This window comes from Orycteropus afer, unplaced genomic scaffold (assembly GCF_000298275.1).
Source record: "Orycteropus afer afer isolate SDZICR_OR568_19922 unplaced genomic scaffold, OryAfe1.0 scaffold00111, whole genome shotgun sequence".
Lineage (NCBI taxonomy): Eukaryota > Metazoa > Chordata > Mammalia > Tubulidentata > Orycteropodidae > Orycteropus > Orycteropus afer.
The window spans coordinates 7,230,777-7,250,195 of record NW_006921698.1 but is presented as its reverse complement, the minus strand read 5'-3'; the positions used below and the strand labels follow the sequence as shown (position 1 = coordinate 7,250,195).

Below are 19,419 nucleotides of genomic sequence, written 5' to 3'. Positions count from 1 at the left end.
GTGGGACCCTCCCAGAACAGTGTTTTGTGCCACTCCCAACAGAAATACTCCAGGTGGACACCTTCAGCAATCAGGAGCTCCTCAGTTGCTCATAGCAAATCCCAACTTGGAGTTTACAAAGACTTATGGGTAGAAAAGCCACATAAAGTAATTTACTACACTGCAGAGTCCATTATAAAAAGTCAAGGAAAAGTTTGCACAAGGAAGGAAATTTTCTTTGTTGGTTACCAGGGATGGGATGGGTGGAAAAGAGAGGGAAGATAGATGGAAAATTGAGAGACACTTTTGATATGGGTGAAGGGAAAAACAGTGTGACAAAAGCATGTGACTAGTACAGTATCACTAAGGAAAAGGAAGACATGGAGAGGTACACAAGAGATACAGACAAAAAAGGTAAATATATTGGAGACACAATACTGCATTATCAGTAAGAGCAAACACTCATCTATGAGTGGACACATAGGTAGATAAGTATGGATAGGGAAATGGGAATATACCCACCACCATACATGGGTTTGGCAGATGACATTCCTATGTATGTATTTATATGTGCTATAAAAATGCCCATATGCAGTTTAAATATAACAGGAAACAAAATTAGGATAACTTCTTAGCCAGAAATAAGCACCTTTAGGGAGTAGGTCGCTGGGCCATAGTCATGGGGGACATTAAGCTCAATTGGTACAACATGGTGTAGAAAAATACTGTTCAACATTTTACTTTGATGAGTAGTGAATGGGGTCTTAGAAGTTGTGAACAGTCATCTAAGTGGCAAGTATTGGTCTCTCCTTGTCTGGAACAAAGAAGAGTGAAGAAAATTAAACATGCATGCAAATAGTCCCAAGGACTAATGGACCATGAGAACCTCAACCTATATGACCCAGAGACCAGAAGAACTAGATGGTGCCCAGCTACCAATGCCAGGTACTTTGAAAGGGATCAAAATTGGAGAGCCTGTATAGAATGGGAGAAAAATGTAGAACAAAATTCAAAATCATTTAAAAAAAGACCAGGCTAACTGGTCTGATAAGGGGCTGGTGGAATCCCTGCAACTATGGCTCCGAGTCACGCTTTGGGGCTGGAATTGATCTCCCTCCCATGGCTTAACTCTCAGCCAAACAATAGACAAGCCTACGAGGTGAACACCTATACCAGGGAGATACACTTCTTAGAAAGGCTGCATTTGCACACGGAAAAATGTAGGGAGGCAGAAATGCATAGGCAAGAAAGACACAGGGAAAGGGTAACCACAGGGAGGAAGTGGGAAGTGAGATGTTACACTGTGGGGAATGTAACCAGTATTACAAAACAAAATGTGTATATGAACTGTTGAATGTAAAATGAATCTGCTTTGTAAAATTTCACCCAACTCACAATAAAAAATTAAAAATATATGTGTGTGTGTGTATATATATGTGTGTGTGTGTGTGTGTATCCTTAAGGAGCTCTGGTGGTGCAGTGCCTAAGGTATTTGACTGCTACCAGAAGGTTGGTGATTCAAACCCATCAGCCACTCTGTGGAAGGAAGACTGGCAATCTACTTCCATAAAGATTTACCACCTTGGAAACCCAATAGGAGATTGCTGTGAGTTGGAATTGACTTGACAGGAGTGGGTTTGGTTTTGTTTTATGTATGTCCATAATCATTAAAAAAAAAATCTTATCTGAAACTTTAAAAATCTTGATCACTTACTCTTGTGATTCCAAAGATGTTTGATTGTAATTCTGTATAAAGCTAATCAATCACTCTGTTAACTGATTAGGTAATAAACATATTAAAACAGTATTACATATTGACCGATCCTTAAAACCTTTTAGAATTGCCTCCTTTGCCATAATACCAGAACTGGGTGGTACCCAGCTACTATTACTGAATATTTTGATCAATGATTCTATAGGAGAACCCTGATCAAAAGGGGGGGAGGGAATGCAGAATAAAATTTAAAAGTCTCACAAACTCCAGACTATTGGAGCCGTGATGTTTGGATGAACCTGTTGTTATTAAGTGCCGTTGAGTTGGCTTCAACTCAGTAATCCTATGCACAACAGAACGAAACACTGCCTGGTCCCGTGCCATTGTGATAATCCTTGCTATACCTGAGCCCATATTTTGCAGCCACTGGGTCAGTCTGTCTCATTGAGGGCATTCCCCTTTTTGCTGACCCTCCACTTTACCAAGCATGATATCCTTCTGCAGGGAATGGTCCCTTCTGACAACATGACCAAAGTAGATGAGACAAAGTCTGGGCATTCTCGCTTCCAAGGAGCATTCCAGCTGCACTGCTTTCAGGACAGATTTGTTCTGGCAGTTCATGGGACTTTCAGTATTCTTTGCCAACACCACCACTCAAAAGCATCACCTCCTCTTCAGTCTTAATTATTCATTGTCCAGCTTTCACATCCATATGAGGCAATTGAAAACAGTATGGCTTGGGTTAGCTGCACCTTAGGCTTCAAAGAGACATCTTTGCTCTTCAGCACTTTAACGAGGTCTTTTGCCCTAAGATAATTTTTAAACCATAAACCAAAGATATCCCCTGAAGTCTTAAAACTGAATGATAGTTTAGCTTAACTAGTAAGCATTATGCTGTTTTAAGAACTATCTCTATGGGGTCAAATTGGCAAAAGCAACTTGAAAGATTAAATAAGAAACTAAGGGGGCAGTGAATTTATGTCACTGGGGGAAGAACAACTCAGAAAAGGAGGGTGAGAATGGTTGTACAACTCAAGAATATAGTCAGTGTCACTAATGGTATACGTACAAATTGGTGTATGCTTTGCTGTGTATATATTCTCAACAACAACAACAAAAACCTCTTAGAAGCATATTCCTACACCTGGCATCTTACCTTGTTTCCTCTCTACCTCTTCTGTTCTTTTTCGGATACTAGTCAGCTCAAGGACTCTATTTGCAGGACAGAGGCAGGAAGTAGTGTGGTAACAATCACTCTAAGCCCTTGCCACAGAAATGTGGGGCAAAGAAAGGAAACTTTTTTTTCTTAAAGATAAAAGACTTTCTGAACTTGATCTTGTTGGGTGTTGTTGACTTGGTTTTGACCCATAGGAACTTCATGTACAACTGAATGAAGCACTGCCCAGTCCTGTGCCATCCTCACAGTCGTTGCTATGCTTGAGCCCACTGTTGCAGCCTCTGTGTTGGTCCATATTGTTGAGAGTGTCCCTCTTTTTTGCTGACCATCTACATTATGACTCATGATGTCCTTCTCCAGGGAATGGTCCCTTCTGATAACATGTCCAAAGAACAAGAGGCAAAGTCTCGCCATCTTCACTTCTAAGTATTCTGGCTGTACTTCCTCCAGGACAGATCTGTTACTTCTTCTAGCAGTCCATGGTACATTTAGTATTCTTCATGAGCACCACAGTTCAAATGCATCAGCTCTTCTGTGGTCTTCCTTATTCGTTGTGCAGCTCTCAAATGCATATGAACTCACTGCAGTATCACTGCAGAAGTAGATTGCCCAACTTTCCTTTGGAGGAGTGGCTGGTGGGTTTGAACTGTCAGCCTTCTGGTTAGTAGTCAAATGCCTGAGGCATTTGCACATAGTAAATTGTTAATGAATCTGCCTCCAACCCTGATGCCATGTTCCTCATATAGTCCAGTTTCTTGGATTGCTTGCTGTGGTAGTTAAGATTTTGTGTCAGCTTGGCTAGGCTATAGTTTGTAGTGGTTTGGCTTCTGGATGTAGTTATTCCTGGTGATGAGACTGTAATCACTTCCGTGGTGTAATCTGCTGTGAGAAGCTAAGTACTTGAAAGGAGTTACCTTCAGGGTGTGGCCTACTTTCAGTATATGCGGAGAAGCTTTGGGAAAGGTCTCTAGCTTTTTGGCACATTTTGGGTCCTGCATTTAGCTGAGTCCTCATTTCTGGTTTTTGGACTTGAACCGGCAGCCTGCCATGTTGCTTGCTGATTTTGGGATTGTGCCAGTTTTCCTGCCAACCTTGGGTTTATCAGCCTCAGGAGCTGCATGAATTAAAAGAAGCCTTCAGCTCCAGTGGCCAGAAACAGGAGGCCAAACTGAAGCCCAGGTTGAGGGGCCTTCACCCAGACCCTAAAGCTGGTCCTCCGAACTCAGACTTCTAGCCTCCTAAATTGTAAGACAATAAATTCCTGTTTGGTAAAGCCATCATTTTTGGTATTTCTGTTATAGCCGCACTAGAGAACCAATACACCTACTCAGCATACAGACTGAGTAAGTATGGTGAAAGAATACAACCCTGACTCACCTTTCCTGATTTTAAACCATGCGGTATCCCCTTGTTCTGTTCAAATGAGTGCCTCTTAGTCCAGTTCAATTATTTGTTAGTCTATGTATAAGTTCTTCATGAGCACAATTAATTCTGAAATTCCCATTCTCTGTAATGTTATCCATTATTTGTTGTGATCCATACAGTTGAATGTCTTTGCACAGTCAATAAAAGGTAAACATCTTTTTGGTATTCTGTGTTTTCAGCCAAGATCCAGTTGACATTAGCAATGATCCATGTCCTCTTCTGAATCTGGCTTGAATTTCTGGCAGTTCCCTGTTGATGTGTCATGGCAACTGTTTTTGAATTATTTTCAGTATACTTTTACTTGCATGTGATATTAATAACATTATTCATTAATTTCTGCATTCTTTTAGATCACATTAAAAATGCAACCATTTAAAAATTATTTTCAGCATAATTCTACTTGCATGTGATGTTAATGATATTGTTCAATAACAACCATTCTTTGGAGTAGGCACAAATATGGTTAGGTAGCTGTCTTCCAGATTTCTTGACATAAATGAATCAGTGCTTCCAGCATTGCATATGTTTGTTGAAATATCTCAATGGGTATTCTGTCAGTTCCTGGAGACTTGATTCTATTGTTTTCTTCAGTGGAGCTTGAACATCTTCCTTCAGTACCACCAGTTATTGGTCGTAATGCTATCTTCTGAAATGGTTGAACATCAACCAGTTCTTTTTGGTATAGTGACTCTGTGTGTTCCTTCCATCTTCTTTCGATGCTTCCTGCATCATTCAGTACTGTGCCCATACAGTCCATCAGTATTGCAACCTGTGGCTTGATTTTTTTCTTCAGTTCCTTTAGCTTGAGAAATGCTGAACATATTCTGCCCTTTTGATTTTCTAACTCCACGTCTTTGCACATTTCATTATAATACTTTAGTTTGTCAGTTTGTCTTCTTGAGCTGCTCTTGCAGCTTTTTTTATCTTCTGTTCAGCTCTTTAATTTTGTCACTTCTTCCAGTTGCTTTAGCTACTTTCTGTTAAGAACAAGTTTCAGAGTCTCTTCTGACATCTGTTTTGGTCTTTCCTGTCTTTTTAATAACCTTTTGTTTTTTTCATATATGTTGTTCTCAACATTGTCCCACAACTCATCTGGTCTTCTGTCATTGGTGTTTAATGTGTCAAATCTATTCTTCAGGTGGATTTATTCAAGGTCATATTTTGGTTCTTGTGCACTTGTTTTTGAGGAGCTCTGGACATAACTGTGGTTAAGGCATTGTGCTACTAACCAGATGGTTGGCAGTTGGAAACCACTAGCTGCTACATGGGAGAAAGATGGGGCAGTCTGCTTCCCAAAAGATTTACAGCCTTAGAAACCCTGTGGGGGTTGCTGTGAGTCAGAATTGACTCGATGGCAGTTGGTAACTTGTTTTAATTTTCTTCTGCTTCAAGTTAAACTTACATGTTGTTGTTGTTGTTGTTATGTGCTGTCGAGTTGGACCTAACTCACAGCGACCCCTCCTTGGGTTTCTGAGGCAGTATCACTTTGGAAATAGATTGCCCCATCTTCCTTCCAAGGAGTGGCTGGAGGATATGAACCGCCAGTCTTCTGGTTAGCAGTCAAGTGCCTTACGTACTATGCTACCAGAGCTCCTTAAACTAACATATGAGCAACTAATTGTCTGTTCCACAGTTGGATCCTGGCCTTGTTCTAACTGATGATATTGAGCTTTTCTATCATCTCTTTCCATAGATATAATAGATTTGATTCCCGTGTGTTCTTTCTGATGAAGTCCACTTATATGGTTGCCATTTATGTTGTTGAAAACAGATATTTGTGGTGGATAACCCGTTGGTCTTGCAAAATTCTATCATGAGATCTCCAGTGTCATTTCTATTACTAAGGTCATATTTTCCAACTACTGATGCTTCTTTGTTTCCAACTTTTGCTGTCTAGTCATCCGTAATTATCACTGCATTTTGATCATATATTTGGTCAGTTTCAGACTGCAGAAATGGGTAAAAACTTCAATTTATTCATCTTTGGCATTGGTGGTTGGTGCGTAAATCTGAATAATAGTCTTCCTTTTAGGTGTATGGATATTATCCTATCACTGATAGCGTTGTACTTCAGGATAGATCTTGAAATGTTCTTTTTGACAATGAATGCTACTCCATTCCTCTTCAGTTTGTCATTCCCAGCATAGTAGACCACATGATTGTCCAATTAAAAATGGCCAATAGCAGTCCATTTCAGCTCACTGATGCCTAGGATATCGATCTTTATACATTCTATTTCATTTTTTGCAACTTCCAATGTTCCTTAGATCCATACTTCATACCTTCCGTGTTTTGATTATTAATGGATGTTTGCAGCTGTTTTTTTCCCCCTCTCATTTTGAGTCATGCCACATCAGCATATGAAGGTCCCAAAAGCTTTACTACATCCACATCAAGGTTGACTACTTTGAGGAGGCAACTCTTTCCTACTCATGTTTTGAGCGCCTTCCAGGCTGGGAGGCTCATTTTCTAGTGCTATGTTGGACAGTGCTGCATTGCTATTCATAAGATTTTCAGTGGTTAATTTCTTTCAGAAGTGGACCACCTCTGCCTTGTGACTCCTAGTCTGGAAGCTCTGCTAAAACCTGCCCACCATGGGTTACCCTGTTGGTATCAGAATACCAATGGCATAGCTTCCAGTTTCATAGCAACATGCATGCCACCACAGTACAACAAACTGACACTGAGTGGCAGACTTGATCTATAGATTGTCTGAATGCTACCTAACACTATTTTGTTTATGTTTTGGGAATTTTGGGGGGAGTCCATCTTCCCTGAACCAGTCATTTGTTAAGCCTGATCAGCAAGGACTTTGAGGTGCTCTTGCTGCATTTATAATCCATCCCTCCATTACTCTCCAGAGCACTGAATGTCTGTCTCTTCTGTAACAGCTGCTACACTTGCCTAGTATAAAATGTCAAGAGGCTTGACTCTGTATCTGAGAAGAGAGCAGTAATCATGGCAGCTGTCTCCCTTAGGGGAGAGTCCTGGTCTAAATATGACTGTACTGTATCATTCTGAGATGCAGCCTCTTTGAATTCTTAGAAGAACTGTTAAAGCCTGGCTAACGTTTTCACTCTTATCTCCCTCATCACTTTCTACTCACCTTCTGAAATGGAAGGGATAAAAATATCTAGGCTTTATTTTTTTCATTAGCCCATAAATCCCTAAATGGTTTAAATGGTTAAGCACTTGACTGGTAACTGAGAAGTTGGGTGGTTCAAACCAACCCAGAGGTGCCTTAGATTAGCAGTCTGCTTCCAAACAGTCATAGCTGAAAGAAAACATTATGGAAGCTTAAAGACATTATGCTGAGTGAAATAAGTTAATCACAAAAGGACAAATATTGTATGACCTCCTTTAGATAAAAGGAGAAAAACATGTAAATATATTGAAACCAAAGTTTATTAGTGGCTACCAGGGATGAGAAGAAGGGAGGTTATTGCTTATGAAACACTGAATTTTGGTTTACGATAATGGAAGAATTGCATTGATGAAGGGTGGGCTTGCACAGCCAATTAATGTAATTGCTGTCAGTAAGTTGTACACCTGTAAAAAAGTTGCATTGGCAAAAGTTGTAATAGTTACATTAACAACAACAAAAGAACAGCTGCTGATGCTGTTTCTGTACTGCCAAATACCTCATGGGTTTTGATTTCTTGGTTTGGAGGTTTAGGGACATGATTTTGTGGAACATCCAGTTAATTGGCCTAATATTGGGTTTAGTGCTTTTGTTCTATTGCTCAGCTCATTGTGTAGTGCCTGGTGTCTTAAAAACTTGCAAGCTGCCATCCAAGGCACAATAATTGTTCTCTGTTTGCCTGGAGGGACACAGGAGAAGAATCAGGATTGGGAGGAAGAAATGGAATGTGGGGCTATTGTCTTCAAGAATAAATGCCTTCTTTGCCATGAGACCAGAAGAACTGGATGGTACCCAGCTACCATTACTGAACATTTGATCAAAGATTCTTTAGAAGAATCTTAATCAAAAGGAGAAAAATGGAGAACAGAATTTCTAATTCCCATCATGTCCAGACTTTCTGGAGCTATGAGGGTTGGGTGAGTCCCTGAAATGATTGCCATGAGATAATCTTTAAACCATAAACCAGAAATATCTCCTAAAGTCTTCTTAAAACCAGACAGAAGTTTGGCTAAATTAGGAAATAATATCTGCCTTGGGCAGTGTGCTATTTTAAGAATTCTATCTAATGCAGTTAAACTGACAACAGCAACTAGAAAGATTGGATAAGAAACACAGGAGTTGGTGAGTTTATTTTAATGGGGGAGGAACAGTTTGAAAAGGAGGGTGAGAATGGTTGCACAACTTTAAGAATGAAGTTAGTGTCACTGAATTGTGCATGTAGAAATTGTTGAATTGGTGTATTTTCTGTTGTGTATATTCTCAACAATGACAAAAAATAGAATAAACTTACAAAAATCTTATGGAGCAATTCTACTCTGCACACAGAGGGTCTTAATGGATTGGAATCAACTAATAACTAACAACAACAGCCTGTCACTAAAGGCCTTTGTTTGCAGTGGTTTGCTTTAGCGGACTTGTGATGTTTTACATCTGGAAATAAACAGGTCAGATCTGGTTCTGCTATCAGTTCTTCCTTGAAAGACACTGGGTAGACATAATGAATTCTACATATAAACAATTTCAATGAATTTGCCATCTATCTTTGAGTACCATCTTTTCATAGGAACCTGAGGAAAACCCTTAGAACCAGTGGATTTTATATAGGGTAAAAGTGGAGTTGGAACTTGTGGATATTGGTGACCACTCCAGTATAAGAGTGTGAATGAGGCTAAGTTGCTGGTTTCATTGACATGTAATGGAAAAGGGCAGACTGTACTGCAGGCAGGTACATTTGGGGATAAATGAAATACATTCACAGATGAGTTTCTCTTTAGAGACAGAGAAGCTGAATACAGTCAGCAATTCCATGTACTCCTTCCCTTGATTCCTGTAGCTATTAAATGCAGGAAATTATCAATAGCAAAAAGGAAGTTGTAGAAGTTGTATGTTGTTATGTGCCATCAAGTCGGACCCGACTCATAGCGACCCCTCCTTGGGTTTCCGAGGCAGTATCACTACAGAAGTAGATTGCCCCATCTTCCTTCCGAGGAGTGGCTGGTGGGTTTGAACCGCCAGCCTTCTGGTTAGCAGTCAAGTGCCTTAAGCACTATGCTACCAGAGTTCCCAGAAGTTATATAGTTTGATGTCATTTTATGAACAAGGATGGATAATTCACTCACTTCTCACTTATCGACATGGTTAGGTTCCAAAGACCAGGTCATTATGCCAAATCCACATTATGCAAAAATGGAGGATGATGACATAATTACATAACTTTCAGGTTACATCATTACATAATTCCCAAAACACTGAGAATCATGGCCCAGGCAAGTTGACACAGCCTTAATCATCACAGCCAGCATTACCCTCACGTCACACTTCAACATTCGTTACTGCTAAATTTATGTTGTTAATGTGCAAAATAGTTGGATAGTAGATTTTTTACTATTGTCATAAATATGAAATGTTAGATAAGGAGATAGTTAAGGGAGGAGTAGGTGTTAACAGTACATATCATTTGTGGATCACACATACAGCAGAATGAAAATAAACATGAGAATGATAAATGTCTCCTTCAGGAGATAGTTATCTCTGGGAAGGGAGGGAAATGGAATCCGGAGTTACACCGGGAGTCTTTATCATAACTATACTGTTTTATTTCTTAAGCTGTTTGGTGAGAAAATGGTTGTTAATTCTATTATTCTCAGTACCTTTTTGTATGCCTAAAATACTACATAATAATAATTTAAAAATAAGAGCAGTAGACTTTCCCACAGTTTGAAGCCAAAATCCTACCTGTCTTATTCATCTTGTAACCCAATGTAGTAAAACAACAAATGTTGTATCATTGATATTGAGGCATAAGCATTATCAGCAGCTTCAGTTAGTAAAAGAGAAACTGTAGCACTGTCAGTGGGATATGTTGTCTAGGATGGTGTCCTTAAATTGCAGTAACCATCAAAGGGTATCCAGGTAGACTGCTTACTGCCTAGGCTCATTTTGGGCAATATCCATTTGAGGAAATAATTTATTCAATCATATTTGGAAACACTATCTCAGAATATAAAGCTATAATCTGTCAAACGTATGCATTAGGTATACAGATTTCTCATTGTTAAATGATAATCCCTAAGGTCTGCAATTTTAGCTCTGAATTCCTTTGATTTATCCTGTGATTAATTTTGACGTATTTAGTAAACAGTAATTTTTATCTGTTAGCAATGTACAAATATAGAAGATGAAGGCATATATACCAAGATCATCTTTTTCTCCCACATATCATTTTGGACAATGTCTTCTTTGGGGCATTCAGGCAAGGTTTTCATCATGAATGATAGCTAAAGATTATATACCATTGTGAAACACAAAGGCAAAAGCCAAACATCTCTGCATCAGAGTTGTAATGGAGACTAGTGTAAGGTGGTTCAGGGTTTCTCAGACTTGGCACTACTGACATATTGGACCAAATAATTCTTTGTTGTTGGGGCCTTCACTGTAGGATGTTTAGCAGTGTCTGGCTTTACCCACTAGAGTCCAGTAGAACTCCTTCAGTTATAACAACCATCAATTTCTTCAGATGTTGTCAAATGTCTTCTCAAAAGAAAAAAACACCTAAACTCACTGCCATTGAGCCAATTCCAACTCATAGTGACCCCCGTTGGGTTTCCGAGGCGGTAAATCTTTACAGAAGTAGATTGCCCTATCTTTCTTTTATGGAGTGGCTGGTGGGTTTGAACTGCCAATCTTCTATTTAGCAGTCAAATGCTTTAGGCACCGTGCTACCCAAGCTCCTTAAATGCCCCTTAGGGGGCATAATCTTCCTTGATTGAGAATCACTGGTCTAGATAATTTAGTAACCCTTCCACTACAAAATACCAAGTCTGGAGAAAGTATAATAAACATCCTTTGAAATGCCTGTAGCTGAGAGGGCAAGAAAATAAGGAGAATAATCAGAAGCAAAATGCAAAGAGGAAATTGAGAGCTTAAGTACCAGATGGAGTTGTGCTAATGCTCTCCTTTTTTTCTAGCTATACTTCTTCCAAGACAGATTTGTTTGTTTTTCTGACAGTCCGTAGTATGTTTAATATTCTTTGCTAACCTGGTAATTCAAAGGAATCAATACTTCTTTGGTCTTCCCTATTCGTTGTCTAGGTTTTGCATGCATATGAGGTGATTGAAAATACCATCACTTGCAGTGTCACGAAACAAAGTGTATGTGGCCTTTTGAATGGAAAATGTATTGGCTCTGCAAATTTGAACCTAAATCACAATAAAAATTTAATTAAAAAGAAAATATCATGGCTTAGGTTGGGTGCACCTTGGTTGTCAAAATGACATCTTTGCTTTTGAACACTTTAAAGAAATCTTTTTCAGGTCATTTGCCCTGTGTAGTGGGTCATTTGATTTTTTGACTGTTGCATCCATGGGCATTGATTGTGGATCCAAGTTAAATGAAATCCTTGACAATTTCAGTCTTTTCTCCATTTATCATGATGTTGCTTATTGGTCCAGTTATGAAGATTTTTGTTTTCTTTAAGTTGAGGTGTAATCCATACTGAAAGCTATGTTGTTGTTGTTGTTATGTGCCGTCGAGTCAAACCTGACTCATAGCGACCCCTCCTTGGGTTTCCGAGGCAGTATCACTACGGAAGTAGGATTGCCCAACCTTCCTTCCGAGGAGTGGCTGGTGGGTTTGAACCGCCAGCCGTCTGGTTAGCAGGCAATTGTCTTAGCCACTATGCTACCAGAGCTCCTACTAGTCTTCGGTATTTACCAGTAAGTGCCTCAAGTCCTCTTCCCTTTGAGCAGCGAGTGTTTTATCATATAACAAGTTGTTCATGAGTCTTCCTCCAATCCTGATGCCGCATTCAGGACACTTTATTGTGCTCGTCCAGAACCTGTACATAGACCAATAGGCAGTTGTTCGAACAGAACAAGGAGGTACTGCATAGTTTAAAATCAAGAAAGGTGAGTATTACATATTACTTACAGAAGTAACAGAGGACAGAGTTGGAGTAGCTTCTCAGAGACAACCAAACACCTTGAGAGAGAGAATCACTGGGCCTGCGGGCTTGGGACCATAGTCTTGGGGGACATCATGATCAAATGGCACAACATAGTACATAAAAATCTTGTTCTAGCCTACTTTGGTGAGTAGTGCCTAGGGTCTTGAAAGCTTTCAAGTAGCACCTAAGATGCAGCTATTGGTCTCCTCTCACCTGGAGCAAAGAAGAATGAAGAAAATCAAAATCATTTGTAAACAGTTAGTCCAAAGATATTATAGATCACTAGGACCTCAGCCTTCATGTCCCTGAGACTTGAATAACTAAATGGTGCCCAGCTACCAATGCCAATCGCTTGGGAAGGGATCAAAATTGGAGATCGTGGCTAGAGTGGGAGGAAAAATGTGGAGCAAAATTCAAAAACACGAAAATGACCAGTATTACTGGTTGGATAGAGATTGGTGGAACCCCTGAGACTGTGGCCCTGGATTATCCTTCAGATCTAGAAATGGACTCACTTCCATGGATTGGCTCTCAGCCCAACAACAAAAAGACCTACAAGCATCCACCTACCCTAAGGAGATATACCCCTTAAATCAATCAACCATGAGACATCAGAGGGGTAGCATTCACATAGAGGGAAAACTGGACAGATAGAAATGCACAGATAAGAAAAGCACAGGGGCGGGGGTAGTAACGGCGAGGAGGGGGAGGGGAGTTTTTTGTGGGTGGGAATTGTAATCAGGCTGTGAAATCAAATGTGCATGAACTGTTGAATGTAAAACAAATCTGCTTTGTAGATTTGTACCCAAAGCACAATTAAAAAAAAATTATTCTGAAATAAAAAATATCTAGAACAAAGCAATCATATTCTATTATTTCCTTTATATGAGACTAAAGAATTAACAGATCTAATCAGTTGTGAAAAACAGCAGATCTTGGGGTCAGTTGACTGGTAGAGTGCACAAGAAATCCTTTTGAGTTAACAGAAATAGTTTATATGATGATGAGCTTAGTGTGAATTACACTTTTGTATTCATTTGCATAAAATCATAAAACTGTATACATAAGCATTTTATTGCATGTTAATTATAAATCATTAAAGTTGATTAATTTTTTTTAAAGGTATGTATTAGGGTTCTGTTCTTTTACCATACTTACTCAATTTGTATGCTGAGCAAATAATCCTCAAAGGCAGACTATGAATGAAGCATCAGCAGTGGAGGAAGGCTTGGTGTAAATAGTACCTATTGTTACAGTTATCCTTATCTCTTCTCAGCCAGGCTGAAGTCTTAGAGGGCAATGTCCTCCTAGTGTTCATTGTATCTTCCTCAAGTATTTATCTGAATTGGCTCAGAATCACTCAAAATGTTTTAATTTTGCTCCTTGTTTCTTGGGTCCTAGTGATGTATAAGACAACCATTTTTGAACTGAATTTCCACGAACACTTTTTTCAATGGAGGTGCTTTTGGGTTCCAAAACATGCCATTTTAATTATATCTGTAAAGTATATTTTAACTATTTTAAAAACTAACAGGAATCTAGTATGTGGACTCAAGTATTATAAAACAGCCTTAAATAGTAAAGACTTGTCTTAACATGCAGCCAAGGTAATTCATTTTTGTTTTTTTCTTGTTATCTCTATTTAGTTGAAGGTTATGTTGGTATAGAATGATAAACTATAAAAAATTTTTTAAAAATTGCAAAACAGCTCATTGTTGTTATTGTTATTATGTGCCGTCGAGTTGGACCCAACTCATAGTGACCCCTCCTTGGGTTTCCAAGGCAGTATCACTACAGAAGTAGATTGTCCCATCTTCCTGCTGAGGAGTGGCTGGTGGGTTTGAACCTCCAGCCTTCTGGTTTGCAGTCAAGTACCTTAGGCACTACGCTACCAGAGCTCCCAAAACAGCTCATTACTGTTTGCAAATATTTTTCTCTGTAAGTTTTAATACTGTGCAATGCATTATTTAATTATATCATTAATATTACATGCAAATAAAATCTTGCTGAAGATAATTGAAAAATGGTTGCAGCAGTGTATTGACAGGGAACTTCCAGAAATGCAAGCTGGATTCAGAAGAGGACATGGAATGAGGAATATCATTACTGATGTCAAATGGTTCTTGACTGAAAGCAAAGAATACCAGAAAGATGTTTACTTGTGTTTCATTGCACAAAAGCATTTGACTGTGTGGATCATGATAAATTATGGATAACATTGAGAAAATGGGAATTCCAGAACACTAATTTTACTCAAGGGGAACCTGTATGTAGACCAGGAGGCTGTCATTTGAACAGAACAAGGAGATACTGTATGGTTTAAAATCAGGAAAGGAGTGTGTCAGGGTTGTATCCTTTTACCATACTTATTCAATCTGTATGCTGAGCAAATAATCCAAGAAGCTGGACTGTATGAAGAAGAATGCAGCACCAGGATTGGAGGAAGACTTATTAACAGCCTGTGATATGCAGACAACACAACCTTGCTTGCTGAAAGTGAAGATGACTTAAAGTACTTACTGATGAAGATCAGAGAGTACAGTCTTCAGTATCGATTATATCTCAACATAAAAAAAAAAAAAAAATCCTAACGACTGGACCAATAAGCAGTATCACAATTAATGGAGAAAAGATTGAAGTTGTCAAAGATTTCATATTCCTTGGATCCACAGTCAACACCCACAGAAGCAGCAGTCAAGAAAGCAAATGACGCATTGCACTGGGCAGATCTGCAAAAGACTTCTTGAAAGAGCTGAAGAGCAAAGATGTCTCTCTGAAGACTAAAGTGCGCCTAACCCAACCCATGGTATTTTCAGTATCCTCATATGCATGTGAAATCAGGATAATGAATAGGGAAGACCGAAGAACAGTTGATGCTTTTGAGTTGTGGTATTGGCGAAGAATACTGAAAGTACCATGGACTGCCAGAAGAACTAACAAATCTGTCCTGGAAGAAGTGCAGCTGGAATGCTGCTTGGAATTGAGAATGGCCAGACTTCATCTCACCTATTTTGGTCATGTTGTTAGAGGGGACCATTCCCTGTAGAAGGATATCATCCTGGTAAAGTACAGGGTAAGTGAAAAAGGGGAAGACTCTCAAAGGAGATGGACTGACACAATGGCTGCAACAATGGGCTCAAGTATAGCAAGGATTGTGAGGCTGGTGCAGGACCAGGCAATGTTTTGTTCTGTTGTACGTAGGGTCACTATGAGTTGGAGCCAACTCGACAGCACCGAACAAAAACAATGAGAACAAAATACAAAGAAAATGGAATAGTATACCTAATAAGGATCACAACTAGAACCATTGACCCTTGCTTTCATAGCTTTGTATTAATCAAAAGAGCAATATTCTCATTATTAATTCTATAATAAATTCATTTTATAAATTTAAATTAAAAATACTTCTTATAATTGGGAATTTATCTGCTACTTTTGGAAAGGACAGATATTTATACAGTAAAACCTTGGAAAGCCAGAATTTGTATAAGGCCAAAACCTGTCAGAGAACAAAATGTCCAATATTTTCCATTGAAACAAGTGATAGAAAATTGGTAAGACTTCACCCTGTCAAAAGGCGGAAGACTTGAGAGACCCAGAAAAACAAGGCAAACTAGTTGATTTCCGGCTCTCACAGGTTCCACTCTACCTGACTAACTTATATGTTTTTCATTTGATAAGCATTTAACGACTATTATTATTATGCTCGAGGCTGAGCATATAGAGTTGACAGGCTACAACTGACAGCCTTTGGCTACACAAAAACCTGTTGGGTTTCTACGTAATTTGCATTGGGAAGAATAAAGACTATTGCTTTAAGAATGGATTTGGAAACCACCAATTGAAAAGTGTCTTGTCTCTTGCTATCAGTTGACCACCACTCTTTTGCTTTTACAGAGGTCCAGCTGGAGTAAGAGCCCAAGCCCTGGATAGAGATGGAAATTTGGTAGAAGATTTTGTGTTTGATGGAGGGATTGGGGACATTGGAAGTCGCATTCTTCATGTAAGAAATGCACCTTCCCCTGCTGCCACTTCTTCCCTCGCAATTTCTGCAATGATTGCAGATGAAGTGCAACAGAGATTTGAATTGTAAATAAGGAAAGGAGCTAGGTAGGAATTGTATTCTCCACCTTCAACAAGAGTCCATTAATTGCACTCTTCAATTTTAAGAAAATGATTTGAAAGTCTCATTTTTAGGTCACAGATAACCACTGAATTGTTAAAAGTATATAACATAGAACTAATAATTTTATTTAAAAAAGTGAAACCCATGTTCTGTGAATAAAGGGATTTCCCATGTCTGGCAGGATACAGTTATACCTCTCCTGAATCCCTAACTTTGTTGATGACCTGTCTTCACCAGCCTTGAGTTAGGGAAGAGTTGATCCTTTTAGACTTGCATGGAAAGATGGATTGAAAAATTGATGACTTAACTTTTTGGCTTTGTAGTATCTAAGATTTTTTTGTTTCTTCCAGATAAGAAAATTTAGTGCACATTGTAAAGTGCAAACCTCCTTTTAATTTTGAAATATTATAGAGAAACTCTCATGATTTAGAACAACAATACTTGTGTTTGTGGATTCAGAATTCTTGATTTCAGAAAATACACGATTTTAACATTTTAAGTAGCTTGGATGAGATTTTATCTTAGTTGTAATATTTGTCAGAAAGAGCTTTATAAAACAAAGAGAAACCTTTATAACTAACTTGGTGTGGTGTCATCACTAACTCTAAACAGCAGTACACTGTGAGTTGTTGTTTACTCTTCAGTATTCTGAGGTTGAGAAACAAAAAGAACTCAGACAGAACTGATCATTTTTGTAGGAGAGCAGTTTTTAGAATCCTGACACTGGTATATAGAATTCTGTAATGTAAAAAATTGTCTACTTCTTACATGTCTGTTCTTCAGTCATGAACATTGGCCAAGTAGCTAATGATTCATGCTTAATTATTTTTCCAGGGATCCTATAAATTTTTATAAGGATATTTCTCCATTTTTGGTAAATACCCGAAATTGAGGCATTCACTTTTTGTAACCGCAAAAGTGCCTTACATTCATGTGTATGTACTTCATGAATATTTTAAATTGTTGCCCAGTGCTGTACTGTATATACTGTGTGTGGTATGTGTTGAAATGATTCTTATAATTTAGAAAGTTGTAAAATAGAAATATAAATGAAAATGCGCAACCTACTGATGGGAAAACTTTTATTACAGAACCACCATTTAGATGAGACATTTTCATCCTTTCCCTCACATGTACTTTCTCAGGATTAATCTTCCAACTTTCATATTTCCTTTCCTCTTATCTCTCCAAAGCTGTGTGATGAATGGGAAGGATGTGAATTTCGGCTGATGGGAAGAACTTTCTTGTTTTCTTCCTCCTCCCTTCATTTCAAACCTTGATAATTATTTGATTGAGCTACCTCATCTGTTACTGTGAAAGGCTACATGCACATCTTCAGCTCATGCTCAAGAAGTAGCACATCCTAGATAAATAGACTAGCACTTGGTTGACACTTAGGATGAGCATATTGAAAGCATTCAGAAACCATTAACAGAAGAAACAAGCCCCAGTGGTTCTTCATAACAACTGATTTCTCTAAGATGTGCAACACACAGGTATTTTTCTGTTCCATTACAAGATTATTAAGGTATAGAAAATATTATAGTTCTCTATTTCATCAACAGTAAGATTACATACACACTAAGGTGTGAAAGAGTGAAATTACAAAAATAACATTCTTAATTGAACTACCCTCACTTGATTTGCATCTATACTATATCCCCCCCAAAAAAACAAGTGAAAAATTTGTTGAAAATGTTTTGAATATGTAGATTATTCTATTTGTAAAAAATTTTATACTTTGTCAGTAGGATTTATTGTTTAATACTAATGTATTTAAAAGTTTTGTGTATTTCTGAGAGAGAAGAAAATGTATATTAAAAATATTTTAATGAGCCTTGGTGTTGTGGAAAACATAATTTTTAGTTTCATAAAAGCTTTCACTCAAATTTTTTGTGTGCAGACATGAGCCAATCTTAGAAAGTCCCAAAACTTCTGTATTTGTGTATAATGTAAAAATGAGGGATAATAGTTTATATTTTTTGGTAGAGTAGAACATTTTAGCTTACCTTCAGAGTGTTTAGTTTGTGAGGAACTCTTAGTATACCAGCAAATATATATTTGGTGATTCAGCTTAACATCTTTTATCCAAGCCCTTCCACCATTTCGGGAGTTGTCTTTATTGTTGGCAGAGTTCTATTTCCCCTGAAGCCAGCTGGGAATTTGGCTAGTAGCCTATGGAATAACCTTAACTCTTGGAAGTTCCTCAAGGGATGGTGGTGGGAGTGGTGTGTACTGCCAGGTCCTAGCATGGGAATTTGTTGGACTTGCTTTTGGAGGCTGTCCAACCCTGATGGCTGTGCCTGGAGCCATCTCTGTTGAACCCAGGAGGGAGGGTGTCTTGTTTAAAAGCTGGCTCTGCCCTCCTGGGCCCTTGATCTGTGTCCAGGCTTATTATTCTCTTTGGACATATACTGTTACCTAAAGATGTTTGTGTAGTTAAGGTTATGTGTCACCTTGGCTGGGCCTGGTTTTGAGTGGCTAGGCAGCTGGATGTAGTTAATGCCCCATGGGGACATTGGTAATTAACTCCATGGTGGAATCTAGTGGAGCAGCTGAGTATCTGCTTTAGGGATGTGGTCTGCTTCTAGTACATAAGGAGAAGCTTTGGGAATGCCTTCTAGCTTTTGGTACACTTGAATCCTGCATGTAGCCGAGTAGTTATTCAGCAGCCTGCCATATTGTCTGCCAATCTTGGGACCGTTAATGGAACCTGAATCAATAGCCTGCTGTGTGGTTTGGTAATATCGGGACTATGCCATTTTATTTGTCAACCTTGGGCTTGTTAGCCTTGTTAGTCAGCAACCAGCAGCTGCCTACGTGAAGAGATGCCTCTAGCTTCAGTGGGCCAGGAGCAAGAGGCAGAGCTGAAGCCCAAGGTCAAGGGGCTTTCACCTAGCTCCTAGAGCC

General features: G+C 38.8%; 1 protein-coding gene across 1 annotated transcript in view; it reads left to right on the top strand.

The window, feature by feature from the left end:
* The window catches only part of L2HGDH (L-2-hydroxyglutarate dehydrogenase), a 72,091-nt gene extending 55,615 nt beyond the window's left edge, over positions 1 to 16,476 (top strand). Inside the window, exon 10 of the mRNA XM_042781360.1 lies at positions 16,281 to 16,476. Within this exon, the coding sequence (XP_042637294.1) occupies positions 16,281 to 16,476 (196 nt within the window). The remainder of the gene's footprint in view (positions 1 to 16,280) is intronic.
* The last annotated feature ends 2,943 nt before the right edge of the window (positions 16,477 to 19,419 follow it).